Source organism: Salvelinus fontinalis, chromosome 23, assembly GCF_029448725.1.
Source record: "Salvelinus fontinalis isolate EN_2023a chromosome 23, ASM2944872v1, whole genome shotgun sequence".
In the NCBI taxonomy this organism is placed as follows: domain Eukaryota; kingdom Metazoa; phylum Chordata; class Actinopteri; order Salmoniformes; family Salmonidae; genus Salvelinus; species Salvelinus fontinalis.
The window spans coordinates 38,814,069-38,834,494 of NC_074687.1; the positions used below are offsets into that span (position 1 = coordinate 38,814,069).

General features: G+C 41.2%; 1 protein-coding gene and 1 long non-coding RNA gene across 6 annotated transcripts in view; one reads left to right on the forward strand and one right to left on the reverse strand.

Moving 5' to 3' along the window:
- Nucleotides 1–4,451: 4,451 nt before the first annotated feature.
- LOC129821545 (uncharacterized) lies at nt 4,452–5,604 on the reverse strand. Its single transcript, XR_008754348.1, has 3 exons — nt 5,006–5,604; nt 4,789–4,906; nt 4,452–4,661 (listed from the first exon to the last, which is right to left on the reverse strand). It is a non-coding gene; the product is annotated as an uncharacterized LOC129821545 (long non-coding RNA).
- Nucleotides 5,605–7,092: 1,488 nt separating this feature from the next.
- Nucleotides 7,093–20,426, forward strand: part of LOC129821293 (low-density lipoprotein receptor-related protein 2-like) — a 62,220-nt gene continuing 48,886 nt past the window's right edge. For all 5 annotated transcript variants that reach the window (XM_055878788.1, XM_055878789.1, XM_055878790.1 and 2 more), the window contains exons 1-6: nt 7,093–7,230; nt 17,019–17,135; nt 18,892–19,002; nt 19,136–19,249; nt 19,446–19,562; nt 20,198–20,341. In XM_055878788.1, coding sequence (XP_055734763.1) covers nt 7,122–7,230; nt 17,019–17,135; nt 18,892–19,002; nt 19,136–19,249; nt 19,446–19,562; nt 20,198–20,341 — 712 coding nt within the window. In that variant the 5' untranslated portion in view covers nt 7,093–7,121. The remainder of the gene's footprint in view (nt 7,231–17,018; nt 17,136–18,891; nt 19,003–19,135; nt 19,250–19,445; nt 19,563–20,197; nt 20,342–20,426) is intronic.

Genomic DNA, 20,426 nt, shown 5'->3' on the forward strand with positions numbered 1-20,426 from the left:
TGTGATAACTCTCTCGGTAACCGATGTGTGAGCAAGACCTATAAACAGGTCAACATTCAAAAAGCCGCGGGGCCCGACGAATTTCCAGGACGTGTACTCAAAGCATGCGCTGACCAACTGGCAAGTGTCTTCACTGACATTTTCAACCTCTCCCTGATCGAGTCTGTAATACCTACATGTTTCAAGCAGACCACCATAGTCCCTGTGCCCAAAGAAGCGAAGGTAACCTGCCTAAATGATTACCACCCCGGCCTTCCGGGTGGCGCAGTGGTCTAAGGCACTGCATCGAAGTGCTAGCTGTGCCACCAGAGACTCTGGGTTCGAACCCAGGCTCTGTCGCAGCCGGTCGTGACCGGGAGGTCCATGGGGTGACACACAATTGGCCTAGTGTCGTCCGGGTTAGGGAGGGTTTGGCCGGTAGGGAAATCCTTGTCTCATTGCGTACTAGTGACTCCTGTGGCGGGCCGGGCTGTGTTTCCTCTGACACATTGGTGCGGCTGGCTTCCGGGTTGGATGCGCTCTGTGTTAAGAAGCAGCTTGGTTGGGTTGTGTTTTGGAGGACACATGGCTCTCGACCTTCGTCTCTCCCAAGCCCGTGCGGGAGTTGTAGCGATGAGACAAGACAGTAACTACTAACAATTGGATACCACGAGAAAGGGGGTAAAAAAAATATTTTAAAAAATGGCACATAACTGCCCAGGAGTAAGACAGGTCAGGGTTTCGCACACTGACTAGCTATGTAACATAATTGATGAGGGTTGATATTGGTTATGATTATGACTGTGCATGCGTTTCAATCTCACAAAATTATAGGCATGATGCAAGAAAGGATTCCAAACAGATAACAGGTATTGCATATCCAACAAGCTAGTTAGCTAAGTTTACTAGCAAACAGTGAGGAGAAAAAATAATACAACAATTTACTGTTGTAAATCTCTAAAACTGACGCTGGTTTTACTATAAAAATATTGGCCTAAGCATGCCTGATAGACATGGCTGTAGGTAGATACTGTCTGTCTACCTACCTAGGCTCATCTGTACGGTCTGGTCACTGTGGAAAGGTTGAGGGTTATGCCATATTTAATTCTATTAGGCTAGGTATTGTTGTAAATGTAATCTATGTGCCTGTGCACATGCATGCATGCTCAACTAGTCTACCCTAATGTTGATGTTATGCTGGCACGGTTCAACTGTTGTTCAAACTGTACAATAGAATATATATATATATATATATATTTTTTATTTTTTACAAATAATACTGTGTGGTGCCTGGGCTTCTTCCTGGAGTGAATTATAGATACAGAATAATAATATCATTTCCCGTGTGTGTCATTGTAGTAGAACTGTATCTCGTGAACTGTATCCATCTCGAAGGATTAGACATTATGCTGGATTTCAAGCAGATGACTCATGAGGAGCTGAATGGCAGTTTGGTCACGACAACACTCCTCCCACAGCTTTACAAGTATTCCCTGAACTTACTGTATGTTTCTTTGGAATGGCAATTTCCTCATGACCACCTCTCCCATCATGTGATAATCATCAGTTCTCTAAGCTACAGATCACACCAGATAATGTGATTTAACCAAATAATTGTATTATCCATAACTGGGAGTTATAGGATAGGTACTCTTTGCTGTAGCACAGAGAATTTTCAACCAGATGTCAGCAAAAATCTTTGGGTAAATCACATTATCTGGTGTAACAATCTGTAGCTACAGTTCTCTGCACTTGTGTGTCTCTACACCTGAGACACACTCAGACACACTGAACTGTACGACACTGTTCATATAAATGTTTTGGTATGTTACTTTTACCATATATAACATTTTTGTTGAATACCCAGTTCTCTTGAGTTAGCATTGTCTGTTGCCAGTTCGTTTTGTTCGTCAAGCCTACAAGCGGTTTCCCCCTTGCTCCTGTCTGTTTCTAGTTCCTGTTTTCTAGTTTTCCCGGTTTTGACCATTCTGCCTGCTCTGACCCTGAGCCTGCCTGCCGTCCTGTACCTTGTACCACCACACTGGATTATTGACCTCTGCCTGCCCTGACCCTGACCCTGTACCTTTTGGACTCTTATCTGGATTACTGACCTCTGGCTGCCTGTCATTTTGCCTGCACCCTGTTCTAGTAATAAACTTTTGTTAATTCGACACTGTCTGCATCTGGGTCTTCCTTATTACGTGATATTTTTCATTTTTTGCACTGCATGGGTCACCGGTGCAGTTGAATGCAGCATTGCTTTTTGCACTCAAAATGTATTGTAGTTGAGTAGCCAGCCTAGGCTACTGCTCAAATGTTGTTGTAATAGGCCTACATGTTTCTCCTTTGCATGATGTTTTGTTGAAGGTTCTGTTTTTTGGTTATTCATTGTCAAGCTTTAAAAACCAAAGCCAGACATCAACATTTTATTAGCTTAGCTAGGACTGTAGCATGTGTCTGTACACTTTCTCTCTGCTGCTTGTTGTAAACAGGACACACGAAAGCAGCAGAATTGAAGTTGAATTCACAGATGTGAAATGATGTGAGCGCATCAGGCTGTAATTTAATAAAGTAGATGACTCAACTGTTAACTCATTTACTACTTCCTTGTGTTTGACACATGCCTATTAGACATGTCATGACTGACTCGTGATCATTACACCTGCTAGTTTTTTTTTTAAACCTTTATTTAATTAACTAGGCAAGTCAATTAAGAACAAATTCTTATTTACAATGACAGCCTACCACGGCCAAACCCTAACCAGGAAAACGCTGGGCCAAATGTGCGCCGCCCTATGGGACTCCCAATCACGGCCAGTTGTGATACAGCCTGGAATTGAACCAGGGTCTGTAGTGACGTCTCTAGCACTGTAATGCAGTGCCTTAGACCGCTGCACCATTGACATTCCCAGCCTTAGTTACAGTCGTCCGTTTTTGTTAAAAATATTGAGTAATTGAAACTGAAACAGTGCATCCCAAATGGGTGGAGGCAGCAAACAATGTGTGATTTACAACCTGATAGCAATATTTTTGGGACTACCAAGAAATGTATTGGTGAATTATATTAATAATGCATTAAACTGCAAAAAATCTATTCTCCAACAATGCATTAGTGTATGTCTTGGAATTTTGAGTCAAATAGAACCAATTTTTAAAACCTGTTATTTTGAAGCATAAACTGGAAATTTGGTACTTTTGACTGATATACTCAGCAAAAAAAAAGTAACAGACCTTTTTCAGGACCCTGTCTTTCAAAGATAATTTGTAAAAATCCCAATAACTTCACAGATCTTCATTGTAAAGGGTTAAAACACTGTTTCCCATGCTGTTTAAACACTGTTTCTCATTCCGATTTGGAAGTGGAGGGTTCGTCATGGTCTGGGGTGGTGTGTCACAGCATCATTGGACTGAGCTTGTTGTCATTGCAGGCAATCTCAACGCTGTGCGTTACAGGGAAGACATCCTCCTCCCTCATGTAGTACCCTTCCTGCAGGCTCATCCTGACATGACCCTCCAGCATGACAATGTCACCAGCCATACTGCTCGTTCTGTGCGTGATTTCCTGCAAGACAGGAATGTCAGTGTTCTGCCATGGCCAGCGAAGAGCCCGGATCTCAATCCCATTGAGCACGTCTGGGATCTGTTGGATCGGAGGGTGAGGGCTAGGGCCATTCCCCCCAGAAATGTCCGGGAACTTGCAGGTGCCTTGGTGGAAGAGTGGGGTAACATCTCACAGCAAGAACTGGCAAATCTGGTGCAGTCCATGAGGAGAAAATGCACTGTAGTACTTAATGCAGCTGGTGGCCACACCAGATACTGACTGTTACTTTTGATTTTGATCCTCCCTTTGTTCAGGGACACATTATTCCATTTCTGTTAGTCACATGTCTGTGGAACCTGTTCAGTTTATGTCTCAGTTGTTGAATCTTGTTATGTTCATAGAAATATTTACACATGTTAAGTTTGCTGAAAATAAATGCAGTTGACAGTGAGAGGACGTTTCTTTTTTGCTGTGTATATTATGATTGTCTGTTTGTTTCATATCTGCAAAGTAGTTAAAACGCTGTCAGTTCCACTTTAAAAGTAGACTCAGAAGGGCTTTCACATATCCTCTTATGATCTGCGCAATAAAGCATGTGTGAAATGCAAATGACCAGAGTACCAGGTGTTGTGACCTGTCAGCACAAGTCACCAGGAACTTTTTTGCCTGTTGTAAACAAGCTAGCTAGCTAATGCCATGTACAATCTAAAATGAAAGGTTTCTGGAGTATCCTTTAGGGGTTCTTCAAATAGAAACTACAGGGGAACCCCTATAAGGTATTTGAAGAACCCCATGAAATAGTTATTTTAATGGGTCCTCGAAAAACCTTTTGGGGTCAATTTTGGAACTACCCCCCATCCCCCATCTCCCGCCCTATTATTATTATTAATATGCATAACAATAACAACAATAACACAATATTTTAGTTCTCAGTGTTACGATTTTGGTGGCAAAGCAGAATAAAAAAATCTAAATATCAGGTAAAGTCCCGGCAGAGCCCCAAGTCCAATGGGTATATTCTCTGGCGTGTTGATATTAATGTGTTGATGTTCTCCGTTTCCATAGCCAGAATGATTTTGTAGTGCATGGTGATCGAACAGGTTTTCTGTTATATTCATCAGAGGTGTAGGGAGGGTTAAGTCTGTGAATCGCAAAAATAGTAATTATACGGATGATTAACAAAACATGCACACGACAGAATTCATACCTTGGTTGTTGTGGTGAATGTGAATGAAAAAAAAATTTGATAATGGTTTTCATACACATACCTTGTCCACAATGTAGAGGCCTATGGGATGTTCATTGAAGAGGTAAGGGAGGACGCTGGTAAATGTGATCTTCATAACATACCAATACCAATGCACATACCTTTGTATGCCTCCTCATCTGTATATATGCAGACACAGACACAAAAGTGAGCAGTTCAGTCATCTGCACCCAATACAGCTAGCCTTCAACATGTTCTTATACCCTACATATTCTTACCTCTTTCACAATTGAAATCCATGAATTGTGTCCATTTTCTGTTTTAGAAGGATTTGCACACATATGAAAAGATAGATGGTATCATCATAAAACAATTTAAATGTAGACCTGCTGTCCTTTCAAATCAAAAATATTTCAGTTGGGCAGTTAGATTCCTGCAAGAACCCCCACCAACTAAGGAGGTTCCTCAATGGACACCAACTCCTATGGGGTTCTTGGAAGAACATTTTGGGGACCATTTTCAGTGCCATAAGATTCTTCGAAGAACTCTGAGGATCTTAGAAGAACCCTTGTTGAACCCCTAATTTATAGAGTGTAGAATGTGGGTCTTGCTACTCCCAGGGGAATCACGGGTCTTGTGAAAGCAAAACGTATTCTGTAGAATTCGCACAAACGCTTCAGGAAATCAAACCAGGGTACCAAATTGCATATGTGAAAACGCCGTTCAGGCTCAGCAAGCGTAATTATGTTGCCACGAGCAATTCCGCAGATATTGATATGAGCAAGATGCAAGACTTCGCCCTCACACTGTCACACACACTATCTGCGCATGTGCTTGGGTTCGCTTCATGCTGCTGGTAGCCAGACGACCAAATCAGCGGAGCAGTTAAGCCTCACGCTTCAGCGCTCTTAGTTGTTGCGGAAATTGACCCACTATCTGTTTACTTTCTGCATCTACGTCATATCGCTGAGTCTACCTTTAGGATAAACACACGAGAGTTATTGAAAATGAATATTTCTTTACATTATTGGATTTCGGAAATGTTGCAGGTGGAATTGTAGGCGGCACGTAGCAGGTGGAATTTCCTCTTCTGCGCCGCATGATGGGGCTGCGCCTCTCATAAATGCCTGCACTGTGGGTTTGCATCCAACATACAGTATATGGAAACGTGAGGCCCATCTCAAGTGACCCCTAAACACACTTCCAGAGACCAAGACCCAAGCCTTCGGGATTTCCAAAAGACCAATATTTAAAACCAATGTATATAAATAGACAATTATTTAGGAGCAGACAAAAACATAAAATAACATCTATGTAGCCTATAAGGCTTGCCTATGCGTGCTAAGGAGCACATCAAAACAGGCTTTTTATGCACAGGAAAAGGGGGAAAGAGCAAGGCTGGAAGGACCGGTAGGCTACTTATTTCAGTACAAATAATTTGGGGATATTCAATGGAATTATTGTGTGAAACCTTGCTTTCAGACATAAAATAGGCCTATGTGATTAATTGGTTATAATGCACAGGATTAAATAGTGAACCAATTTACAGGCCTATTAATTATTGATTAATCGATGTCTTATCATTTTTTGCCTTTTATTATGATCCTGGCATTGAATGTTTATCCTGCCCCTCATGTAACTGAGCCTTGACCCCGTACCAACACACCAATGTCACCCAGAAGTTGAATAACTTTGAGTCCCCTTCGGTCAGAACAAAGAATAACACATGCGGCCTCCTAGCAAATGTGGCAACAATGTAGCCTATAATTGATTAATCTATTTTACTCTTATGACAAATGATTTTTTAAATACATTTTTGGCATCACTCACTGGGTGTGAAATATATGTGGATAAAACCTATAAACTACAATAGCCTAGTAAAAGAGGAGCAACAGTTGTGAGTTGTATTTGTTTGTTTGCTTGCTGAGTTAATTAATAGACTACGAAATAAAACAAAAAGTAAATAAACAGTAAATAAATACATATTTAGGACATAGGTCCTAATCCTTCAATTTAAAAAAAAAAGATTGCCGCTGGGAATTATTTGTGAATAGGCTATTTTTAGGCTAATCTATGTTAATTTGATTTACTTCGAGAGTAATTGGTAAGACAAAACAACACAATGCTGCTTTACTATTTTACTAACGTTGACAATACCAATCAGTTGTCTGGTGGACAACGCAATGTGAAATCACGCGCAGATGAGACCGGTCAGAGAAATTATGCAGATTCCAGGGCGCGCGGTTTAATAAGGGATTTATGTGGAGCGCAGGGGTTGGGGGAGTGACGGTTTCTGGCTTTGTACACGCCCCTTTTTGTCAACTAGCGGGACAAGAAAGAGAGAGGCAAGCAGCAGCATCCCAGTCCCTAGAGCACCTCCATCTGCCAGGCTTCATGAGGAGCTGGACAGAACAGCCGGGACCCAGCATCAGAATGTGGAGAGCAGTGCTTTCAAAACTTCTTATTATATTGATTTTGTGTACTTTCCGGTGTCATTCACAAGGTAAGAGTCTCCTAAACTCATTTAAACACAGCCTTTATTGTGAACCTGCTATGAGATGTTTCTGTATATTTGCCTTCGAAAAGGAAATGTCAGCCACTTGTTGCCTAGACAATAACATCTATGCGGTAGTGTGGCTGATTTGTAGTTAAAGAGGAATGTTTTTTGAGGACATGATTCAACTAAGATGTTGATTGTCAACAAGATTATTGTTTGCCTGCCATATTAGATTGTTTGCCTATCTATCAGAACAACAAGCCATGTAAGTTAGCCATGTGTGTGCAATGCGTGGCCTATTGGAATTGTTGGGCACTTTGTAGGCCTATAATAAAGTGATGTGCAATTTCTTTAAAACAAAATCAGATTGTGGCAAATCTATAAACTCCTTGGTCAGTTATTTTCCCAGCCCTACAAATATTTTTTGGGGAAACCAATAAATACATTATTTATTAATACAGTTTACAATATTTAAATTCTTTAACAAAACTATTTTACTGTAAAGCATTATTAAAGCCTGTATTGCGCAAAAAAGCCTCCCTCAGACAGATTTGAAGTTCTTGGATAACTTTTGCCTGAGCTTTACCGTTGCTAGGTAACAGACGCGGGCATGTGATTTGCTGACAATCTGTGTGGACTATAGCTACTGGTACAAATACTAAGAGGAACTCAACAGTTTGCCTAGTGCGCAACCCATAAAAATTATAACTAATGAGATAGCTGTAATTTAAGAGCCCATTTTCTTTCAAATTTTGTAAAAACGAATCATATACCCGGCTTGATAGATCTGAAATACTCTTGTGTTTTTTCTTGTAGGCCTAGTTATACCCTAGGCCTACTGCTGAAATTGTAATCTGCTTTCTTTTTGCCCAACCCTGAGTATGTAAGCTCCTTAGTGTGAATCAAGCAACTAATTACGCTGCAGCTGCTGCTGCATGAAAGCCACCATTTCTACCTAACAAACAACAGGCAAAAGAGGGCATGTAAACAACAAGGGGAATGTCCTTGCAACCTCACATGTAGACATCCCAGGCTAAATAGATTCTTCATTTTTACCAGCTGTGTTGAGTTAGGCCTATATAGTCTACATTCCAAAACAATACAAAATAAGAAAGTAACACAAAATACATGAAAAAAGCCACAAATATTTTAATCAAAAGTAGCAATTTAAATGATCCAGTGGCATTTTGTAATACACAATATGTGCAAGCTGAGGATCTGAGCTGTCTTGGTCTGAATTCATTATAATATTGAATCAAATCAGGGCTTTGTCAGCATTGTCAAGTTAACAATTGGCAGGTTTGTCCCTTACAAGTGAACAATGATGTACCAACGATTTGTGTCCTCATAGGTTTAAAAAAGCATTCAAGTCAAGAGGTAATCAAAGTCATCTATTTCAATAGTGCATTTCCATGACTAGCAACAGAGCATCATGCACTTCCTGCATCTTTTGCAGTTTGGCACCTGTTGAGCTCCTTAGAAATGTGAGGCAGGAATGGTTGATTTATTCCAGATTCATTCAGCATGTTTGAGAGGAAATCACTAAAAGGGCTTTGGTGCAGGAGGACAGGTTACTTTCTCTAATCCATTGAGCCTAATTTCTGTTGGGTCAGCTTGAAGATCTTTTAATGTGTGACAGACAATCTTTTGTTGCTCATTATCAAGAGGCTTTGAAAGTGTTGTAAAATGTGTGTGTCGGCATAATGGATAATGTGACACACTTGTAGGGTGATTTAATGTTACAGTAATGGGTAACAAAGGAACTGGACTTGGTGGTTGAATAATCTCCGTCATGGCTAGTTGACCATCTTTTGCTAGCATGCAGATTGTGGCTGTTGAAAACATGTTTTTGCTGGTTAATTGTATGAATATTGGGTGTCTTTCAGTGTCTTTCAAACCTCAATCATTTGCCACGAACAGCCTTGGTCATTCAGGGTCTTATGAGAAACATGCGTGATAGATTTAGAAAAAAATGAATACAAAGTTAACCAGGATCAACAAGATGTTCTGTGTCAGTGTTACAACAAAAATGTGTCGCTGTCCCAATACTTCTGCAGCACAGTGTATATAATTTGTTGCATATGCATGGTTTTTAAGATTTTTCTAATTATTGGTACACACGTTGTATAGTACAATGGGAGTTGGGATTGTCTTATTAACATTTTCTACTATCTCAAATAGGTGTTTTCAGTTTGTTTCTCTCAATAATTGAGTTGAACCTATTTTTAGTTTATTTGTGTTACAGCATGTCACAACAAAAAACACTTGTGGGTTGATGTTGAAATTTCACATGGCGCAAAAAAAAACCTGGCCAGCATGTGCATACTAAACCTCACACATGCTGTGCCCTTTTCCGGTTTAGGCCTAAATCCTTGGACAACGGTAACGCTCTATTAGGGAACAGAAGTTGGGAACAGAAGTTAGCACAGTTGGCTTAAATGAAAGACTAATCCTTTCTCATTATACAGCGCTCTCAACCCAGGTCCCAGACTATTATGTGATGCATAGGGTGCAATGTTTAGGCTAACTCATTGCTCATGTTGTGTTGAGTGACAGTCTGTCAGAGGCAGTGAACCCACACGTTTGACCTCCCGCAGTAATGCAGTGTAACGTCTCAATTTCTGCTGCTTCCTATATATTTCTAGCAAAATGTAAGCTTTACACATAAAAAAAAAAAATCGACGAAGTACAGCTTCATTCCTCACACACTATTTCTCGCCTCCTTTTGGACCTATGCCACTGCCAAACTCCTTTGGGCTTTTCTCTGTTTTGTGTGAGGCAGTAAGAGCCAAAGTCAGTTGTTCAGCAGTTGACTGCATTCTATTGCATTGATTTCCATATGAAATGGAGCAGCAGCACTTCGCTCTGACAGGATGGACGGATCCAGCGCTCCACGCTGCCAACCGTTTTCTGGACACACATTCAGAAAGTGCGAGGGGACGTACCAAAACAAGGCGTTAGTGATAAAAGAGGCTACACCTCTTTCAGGGGCCCGACATGATTGGAAAGAGATGTTTTGGAGAAGGGACAAAATATTTTGTTGGGGGGTGGGGTGGGGTTTAGTTTTTTTGTAGGAAGCTATACTGTATTCTGCATTCTGCTATCCATCTCCATAGTCCCTTTGGCGTGTTGACATTTCCAGTTATGAGGTTTCAGCCCTGCTGGCTCTTCCATTGTTCCATTGTGATTTCACAGTGGGGTCTGAGGCATTGGAAGGCATCGTTCTAATGAAAATTCCTCTGCTGCTCCTCTTTGTTTGGCAGTAGTAGGGCTATTTTTCACTGTGGATAGTGTGGGGTTCTCGCCTGCTGTGGGTTTAAGATGGCTAATTAGAAAAGACATGGTCAGAGAGAGTAACAAAAAGAAAACACCAAACTAAACAAAACAGTTAAAACAAAGACACCAACAAAAAAGTACCAATCCTTAGACAACAGATTCCTAATAGCATATTTGCATCATATTGGCCACTTTTCTCTTCACTTTCTCTTAATAGCCTCTATTTTGACCATTGTTATTGCATTTAGGCTTTTAAAAATCAATTTATCAATTTATTCCTGAAGGAAAACTAGTTACTCCGATGACTTTAAAAAAAGACTATGGTTGAATGTAAGAGCAGCTCACATTCATTTAAAAGTCCACTTTAGTCTGCCAGTCACCTTTCCCAGAAGTGATACTGTCAGGAAACACTGGCTTCATTTGAAGGACTCAGAAGATTGGTTTCCTTTTGGCGAAGGTTGTTGAAAGCTGTTAACCTAATGTATAGCATACAGGGATTATGATCATCCCCATTGTTGCTCGGAAGTCTTAAGAGTGTCCTTCCTCTCTTAGGATTGTCCTTCCTCTCTTAGGAGTGTCCTTTCTCTGAACTTGAAGTCCAGTGATGCCTATTATTTATTATATTTTCGCTCTTTAAAAAAAATAAGTTGTTTTGTTGATTAGCTGGTGGACATAGACACATGCAATCCTACTTCTGGGTCAAGCAACGAGGGATCATGGTTTTATGAAATTTTAGACAAAATTAATCACTATTTTCAGTACTATCCTTGGAGTTGTCAATACACTCATGGTTTTCTTCTGATATCTACCGTATATTGAAAAATGTTACATATTCTGAGTATTGTCATCGTAATGGCATGGTGCATGAGACTACTAACTGTCTGTTCAGGGGTACAGAGATAAACCCAAATGTCTTTCAGTGGTGTCACTGTGGTGCTCCGATACTGTATGCACCGTTTGTCTTACCTACCATGTTACAGATGATGCTGAAACCTTCGGGATCATTGCCTCGTAACAAAGGCACCCTTTGAGCTAATGGGGGAGCAATTTTATCATTAGTAAACTGAGCAGGAAAAAGGTTTGCTTCCCAATTGGCTGCTGAAGGAGTTAAATATGAAGCCCATTTGGCTGGCGTAGTTTAAAAGACGTTTTGGTGGTGTCGGCTAATTATTCTGAGACAAGACCTCATGATATGAGAAGCCCCTCGCAAGGCTTTTAGTGCAGTAGCACAGCCATGACCCCACAACTCAAGTGGAAGTGATCCATCTTTGAAGTGCCCATTACATAAAAGAGATGATTAACTACTGACTCGCCTATAATAAACTGTCTGCTTACACAAAATGTGCCAATTGAATGGGCTGAGATTTTTCAAGTCAATTCATTACAATTCATTATGACTGCTTGAAAAGGAAGGAGCATTTCCTTTGGCTTTTGGCATTTGGTTCAGTAGTGGTCGTATTGTAAGTGTTCTTTTTTCACCTGTCAGAGGTTAATGCTTTGCCAGACTTGTTCTATAATAAGTAGGCAGAATCATAATGTCAGTGTCCAACGATACCACTTTGACCTTGAATAGCTCCCGGTGTCAATGTCCTACCAAAGGATTCATATCATCAGAACCTGTGCAACCGATGCTTTGCCAGTTTATCTTTATTTTAAATGAGAAGAAGAAAAAGGCAGAGGATACGTTGGCAGGAGTTACCTGAAAGATTTCAACTTATCAGCACAAGATCAAAAGACGACATCATACTAATGCTCAGTAGAGGGAGTGCCTTATGTTTAGCATGATGGTGTGGTGGGATTGAACATTCTTATTCCGTTACAAAATTGTCAAGGTAGGTATATTAAACATGTTGGTTTATTTTTCTCTGCAATTGACCAGTGGTTTCTTCTTTTGCAAGTTCTTATCATGTAACGTGCTCATATGCCTTTGGAATTTGAAGTAATTGGCTGATAGCTGTGGTGGGAGAGAAGCACTACATGAAAGGTTGCGGTAATAGAAATCCAGTGCACATGCTGATTGGTGATGGTACAACTAGTTGGTGCAATGAAAATACCTGATTACAGGCATATTTGCTTCTAGGACAAGGACAAAATTGTGGTGTAGATATTGGGGGGGGGGGGGACAAACAGTAGACGGGGGGTCCGGGGGTTCTCCCCCGTCATTTTATTTAGCATTTTATTTAGCATTTCCTCCAATCTACACAGTTTCTACACAGTTTGACATGACTTATTATGCCTCTCTTGAGGGGTATGTTGAGGGGTATTATGAAAGCACAGTAAAGGTGGAAGGATAAGTGGAAAGATAAGTCATCGAATAGGCAAATATTAAGAAGACACAAAATATGAAGACTGAGTTGCATTATTATGAGAACTCAGATTATGCAACTCAGAGTGTGAACATACCATGGACAAAGCCTGACACTTGTGGTGTTGAATGTTGATCCTGACTCCCGAGTCTCCCGACCGTGGTCTGTCAGCATCCACTCGTCATTCTAAAAGTTTTCTTTTAATGCCAGAAATGCAGATGACAACGTGGTACTGTGGTACTGTTTTGGTGCATTCATTTTAGCCTGCCAGGGGTGCCGGGTCAGGGCAAGCAACGTTTTAATCTCATTGAACTCGATGAAGCAGCCCCCCAAAATATTCCAGCCAATGGGGAAACCAGAACGAATGTACTTCACACACTTCACGCACTTCCTCTTAAATCTGAGCCAAACTGACAGCACTATGACCCAATGAGAATGGGGGGGACACTGACTGAAATGAGTGGGGGAGGGGCGCTAATAGACAGTGCGGCTGAGCGGAGGTGACGCATTGCGTCCCAAAAGGGCCGGACTAACGCATTTGGGGCACCGTGGCACCTACTTCCAGGGGACTTTTTCCCCATGGGGCAGATAGAAAAATTAGCAGTTTTATAATGATATTCTAAACATTTTGTCAAGAGGCTGAAATAAACATTTTAAATCTAATTTCCTACCTACAATTCTAGACATTTGCCATGGGACACAAATACAAATGTACTGTTTTATAGCTCATCTCATCCTATTCTTAAAATATTGTCATGAGGATGAGAGAACATTTTGTCATTTTGAAGCTAATGTCCTGCTATTCTACACATTTTGACGTGAGGCTGAGAGATAATTTCGCAGTTTAAAGCAAATCTAATGCAATTCCACACATTTTGCCGTAACTTATGACGTGTTCATATACTATATGGGGTTCCCCCCGACCTCCTGGGGGCCCCCAACCAAAACATATTTACGTTTTTTTGTATGATTTTAAATCAATTATTGTGGGGGACGAATCAACCTGTTCTGTATATTGGGGGGATATATCCCCCCATCCCCTGTGGCAATTTCACCTATGCTGTAGAAGTCATAATGCATGTATTAATACATTATGTATAACATAATTATCAATGGATATCCCCATTGACACATTTATATTATGTGAAAATTGTTCATGAATCATTTTCAAAAAATCTTATTGTCCAAATTTGGAAAGTAATGTTTTTTTAAATGAAGTATTTTGTATGTCATTTGATTGGTGAGATGGCAGTGTTAGATTCAAAGATTAGAAATCAATGTCATTCCATTTGTATTATTGATTTTATTTCTCACAGTGTTGTTTGTTTCTATTTCCATGTCTTCAGTTTGTTTTGCAACTGAGGAGTAAAACCTTTCTCTTCAGCACATATTTGACCAACCAGGGAGTGTGTTTAAAGGTAGTCGAAAAGACACTGTAGACCACCAACCACAGACACACACCACCAACCACCCCCTTGCATCTCCCTCAGCAAATAATTTGGGTTTAAGGGTTGCGGTACCACCTGGTACCACTATTTATTCCAATTACATTTCTGACAAGGAACAGCATGTGCCTTAAATCATGTCAGAGAGAAACAATCAGAATTGCACATTCCAATTCAGATGGGTCTGACAGAACGCTCTGCCACTGAACTATGCTGCCTCAGTCGATATCTCCTGGAAAACGTCAGGGAAGGTAGAGTGGTGGTACCTTATCTCCTCAGATGCCACTCAGTGAGAACATCAAAAGGAGGCTTGGGATGAGTGTGCTGAGAGTTGTATAACTGTCTGGAGGATGGCTGGCACGCTCATCTCCAGGCCATCTCAATGCTGTTACCAGCATGCTTCATCAATAAGAGACATTCCCAAACACACTTAACACTGTTTAGATGTTTTGATAAGAGACGCAAAGAGTTCCAATTATTCATAGGAAATAGTAGAGAGGGAAAATAAGAGCGGAAAATTATTTCACATTTCTGACCTAATTAAAAACTACACATGATCATGATCAACTGATTAAGAGAAGGGAGAATTATGCACCTGGGGACTGAAGGTATAACAAAAAAGTTTGGTCCAAAATATGGAATGAAGAGAACTTTAGTAGGAGTAATGTTTCCTGTATGAAGGTTCTGAGACAGGGCAGTTCCGGTATGGGACTGGCCGATGCGTCCCACAGGACTGGCATGGGAACGTAAAATTATGTAGACAACTCTGATGAAGCCGACTGCCTTGAGTAACTTCTCATCTGGACTCCACTGCATTATTACCTTCTCCCTTCACATTTAATCAGGATTTGTCAAATGTACTCACGTTTGGCTGTTAAAGCATTGCTTCTTCTTATCTTGTGTAAGAATCACCTGGCATTGTCTTACTTAGACGTTCAGGTTCATAAGTATCAAGATGTGCATTAAGTTTAGACTTTCATCTTTAATTTAAGGGTTTTTGTCAAAATTATTGTATGAACCGTGTAGGAATTCCATAGCCCTCTAATTTTAGGGGCTCAAAAGTAATTGGACAAACTAACAATCATAAATTAATTTGGGAGTTTTATTACTTGGTTGCAAATCCTTTGCAGTCAATGATTGCCTGAAGCCTGGAACCCATAGTCATCACCAGATGCTGGGTTTCTTCCCTGGTGATGCTCTGCCAGGCCTTTACTGCAGCTGTCTTCAGTTCCTGCTTGTTCTTTGGGCGTTTTGCCTTCAGTTTTGCCTTCAGCAAGTGAAATGCATGCTCAATTGGATTCAGGTCAGGTGATTGACTTGGCCATTGCAGAACATTCTCTTCTTTGCCTTAAAAAAGTATTGGGTTGCTTTCGCAGTACGCTTCGGGTCATTGTCCATCTGCACTGTGAGCGAGTTTTGAAGCATTTGGCTGAATCTGAGCAGATAATATAGCCCTAAAAACTTCAGAATTCATCCTGCTATTTTTGTCAGCAGTCACATTATCAATAAATACAAGGGAACCAGTTCAATTGGCAGCCATACATGCCCACGCCACAACACTACATCCACCATGCTTCACATATTAAGTGGTATGCTTCGGATCATGAGCAGTTCCTTTCCTTCTCCATACACTTCTCTACCCATCATTCTGGTACACGTTGATCTTTGTCCATCTGTCTTTTGTCTCATCTGTCCATGTTCCAGAACTATACAGGCTTTTTTAGATGTTTTATGGGAAACTATAATCCGGTCTTCCTATTTTTGAGGCTTACCAATGGTTTATGTCTTGTGGTAAACCTTTTGTATTTACTCTGGTGAAGTCTTCACTTGATTGTTGACATTGACACAGATACACCTACCTCCTGGAGGGTGTCCTTGATCTGGCCAACTGTTGTGAAGGGGTTTTTCTTCACCAAGGAAATCATTATTCTGTCATCTACCACAGTTGTTTTCCGTGGTCTTCCGGACCTTTTGGTGTTCCTGAGCTCAGCAGTGTGTTCTTTCTTGTTAATAATGCACCAAATAGTGGATTTGGCCACACCTAATGGTTTTGCTATCTCTCTGATGGGGTTGTTTTGATTTTTCAGCCTAATGATGGCTTGCTTCACTGGCAGTGACAGCTCTTTGGACTTCATGTTGAGGGTTAACAGCAACAGATTCCAAATGCCACACTTGAAATCAACTCTAGACCTTTTATCTGCTTACTTGTAAGTTAACTAACGAGGGAATAACACACACCTGGCCATGGAATAGCTGCGCAGCCAATTGTCCAATTACTTTTGCTCGCTTAAAAAGGGGGGACCACATATAAAAAGCTCTGTAATTCCTACACCGTTCACCTGATTTGGATGTAAATCCCCTGAAATTCTGTGCTTTCAGCTCGTATTCATTATTTAATTTCAACTCCAATATGCTGTGGTAGACAGCTAAAATAATAATAATAAGTCAATGTCCAAATATTTATGGACCTGACTGTACATATTGACTGTTGTTGCTGATAGTATGGAAACTAAAATGGGATGTGCTGTGTGTATCCTTAGCCCATGTAACGTGATGAGAGTCATTTCCAGTGTTTGAGTGACTTTACAAAAGAGGGAGTCAATACACAAGTACTGAGCAGACCATACAGCGTACAAAATATTTCATTTCGAATTTTCACCAATGTGATAGATGTCAAAAAAGTAAACACAGGACTCTATGACAAAGGCAATTAAGATGTAGAGAACTGTTGCACTTGTGGTTAAGTTGCTCCTCAATCTCTCTGCAGCTGGTAGGAGATGCTCCAGTGAGCAGTTCAGCTGCACCAATGGGGCCTGCATCCCAGGGGAGTACAGGTGTGACCGGCTGACCGACTGCTCCGACGGGGCTGATGAGACAGACTGCCGTAAGTCCTCCAGTGTGGCTTACTTACCTTCTTGCCTAAGGCTCCTCTGGCATTTTAATACATTTGTAAAATGTATAGGCTCGCTGACTGACAGAATGGCTACAATATGCTTCTTGTTGTCAAAGGTTGATTGCAGATTCCTTGGTGGATTAGTCAAGCTGAAGTCAGCTGCTATTCCATTATTGTGCAGACATGTTAGCCTCACACTTTGGTAATTTCCCAATGTCAGAAGAAATGCCAATTTGTGGTGCTAATAGAAAACTTACTGTAAGTGTTTTTATCCTCCCATTAGCTTTTAGCATTTTTTCTTGTTTGCGACTGTACATAATTCCGTACAAAGCTTTATATTTCAGAGGTAACTTGCCACCATGACTTCATGGGGGAGCAGCCAAGGGTATATTTCACATGTAACCAGGTGGTTCAATTGGGGTAGGCCCTTCTACTGTTAATGAGAGAATAAAAGGGGGTTAGAGATAATAAGATAATGATCTGCTAGCAGTGGACTGTTACATTTGGCTAATTGCAAGGGTGTAAAACTTCTTAAGGACTGGTGTCCCGCTAGCGGGACAACTTCCGGTGAAACTGGAGGTCGCGTAATTCAAATAAATTCTAAGAGTTATTATGGATTTTAAACATTTAGGTACATATAAGTGTCTTATATCATCTGAAAGCTTAAATTCTTGTTAATCTAACTCCACTGTCCGATTTACAGTAGCTATTACAGCAAAAACATGCCATGCGATTGTTTGAGGACGGATCCGCACATCAAAATATTTTTCCACCGGCACAGGTTTCATACATTCACATATAAAGATTAAATATATCACTTACTTTTTGTAAATCTTCCTCTGATTTGGCATCCAAAGAGTCCCAGCTATAACATGTAGTGTCCATTTGTTAGATAAAATCCTTTATTATATCCCAAAAAGTCTGTTTAGTTGGCGCCATCGATCTGAGTAATCCACTCGTTCAATTTGCAGAGAAAGGAATCCGAAAGTCTACCCCTAAACTTTGTTTCAACAAGTCAAAATACATTTCTATTTACTCCTCAGATACCCTAAAATGTAATCAAACTATAATATTTATTTCAGAAAGAAGTATGTTCAATAGGAAACCGATTTTAGCAGGTGCACAACTTCGTCATGGCGCGCAAAAACACAGATTTCCAAGACTGTGTCCTCTTACAAAAACGGTTATTTCTTATTCGTTTTTGAAGTTACAATCCTGAAATCTTGCACATTGACTGCTGACACCCTGTGGAAGCCATAGGAATTGCATCAAGGGAGCTATTTTACAATAGGATTTTCTCCTACCATATCTATTGTGTTATATTCTCCTCCATTATTTTAACATTTCTACAAACTTCAAAGTGTTTTCTTTCCAATGGTACCAATTATATGCATATCCTGGCCTCAGGGCCTGAGCTACAGGCAGTTTACTTTGGGCACGTAATTCATGCGGAAATTGAGAAAAAAGGGGCCTAGTCCTAAAAAGTTAATTAATGCTTAAGTACACGAGAACTTTATATAGGAATGTTTAAGACTACTGACATTTAAAACATTTGACGTTTGACATTTGAGACATGTTTAAGACTGCTAGAGACATTTGACGTTTGACAGGGGAAAGGGATTTATACACCTCTTTGAACAAATTATTTGTTTTGGGAATTGATGCTGATTCCTTATAATCCTTGAACATTCCACAGATGTCAGTCTAGTATGATTGGCCTGTTCTGGCATGTTCATTTCCTTCTCAGACTACCCTGAGTGTACAGAACTGAGGTGTGCCAACGGTGCCTGTTATAACCAGACTCAGCGCTGTGACCAGGTCGTGAACTGCCGTGACGGGTCAGACGAGTCCAACTGCAGTAAGTGTCTACTTCTGGCCGTGACGCATAATCACGCATTCAGCCAGGCCCTCTACCTGAGCAGCAGGGTTGAGATGAAGTTACTTATAAATACAGTCAGTCGCTGAAGGGGTTTTGTGTCTGCTTTCTACAGCACAGCACTGCAGCAGTGGCCTGTTCCAATGTGGCAACGGAGAGTGTGTCCCTCAACGCTTCGTCTGCGACCATGACGACGACTGTGGAGACAGGAGTGATGAACAGAACTGCAGTGCGTACCTCTACCCTCCTTGCACCATTGCTGCTATCTGAAAACCTTGAGTCTGCAGCTCTTATCTTAACTCCCCAGATAGATTCTCCCCCTAACCTGGACTTAATCTGACCTTTTCTATGCTCTCTCTCTCTCTCTCTCTCTCTCTCTCTCTCTCTCTCTCTCTCTCTCTCTCTCTCTCTCTCTCTCTCTCTAGCCTATCCTGCTTGCAGAGGGAGCTACTTCACGTGCCCCAGTGGTCGCTGTATTCACCAAGTCTGGCTTTGTGATGGAGAAGACGACTGTGAAGACAATGCAGATGAGAAAGGCTGTGGTATGGATGCTACAGAGTTACACCTCCCCTTCCTCATGCCAGTCCCTTTGGTCAAATCTCTCTTGACACATTTCTAATATTGGACACAGAGCCATGAAAAGGAAACAGTACACAGGTTCAGTGGAAGTACACTTTAATGAGTGAGAAACGCTGTTGTGTGTGAACCTGAATCACCTCTGGTCTCCATGGTTGGTATTGGCTAGGCACTATGCTTGTGCACCTTGAAGTGTGGTATTCAAATGCCTCTTTGTGGCACAAGATGGCTCAGCCCTCCAAAGAGCTATAGAATTCCTCCACACTGCTCTGAAGAGTGTGTTTTTAGAGGATGGGCTGCAGAACCTTCCGAGCCCCCATGTGACCCTCTCGATACCCCCCCCCCCCCCCCCCAGAGATTTAAAGTGACAGTGTTTTCCCAGACAAGGAAGTTTGAGTCACAGTGCCCTTGAGTTCAGCCCGTGAATTCCTATGAAGATAAGTCTGCTGTCTTCAATGCATACCTCACACAATGTTGCTGTTTTCGCAAAGCACGAATGTGGCATGTGTACAACTCCTGTGCTGTGGTTCCCTCCTGCTTTTGCTCTCTATTGTCTCTTGCGTGGTCAAAGGCTGTGAGGATGACTTTGTATTCTCTGTAGATGCCATACCACGTGAGTGCTATCCTGGAGAATGGCCCTGTCCGTCCTCAGGCCTGTGTATCCCCATGGACCAACTGTGTGATGGGAAAGCCCAATGTCCAGATGGAGAGGATGAGACCAGCACCACTGCTGGACGCAATTGCAGTCAGTAACAATACAACCAGTTTAACACACACACACACACACACACACACACACACACACACACACACACACACACACACACACA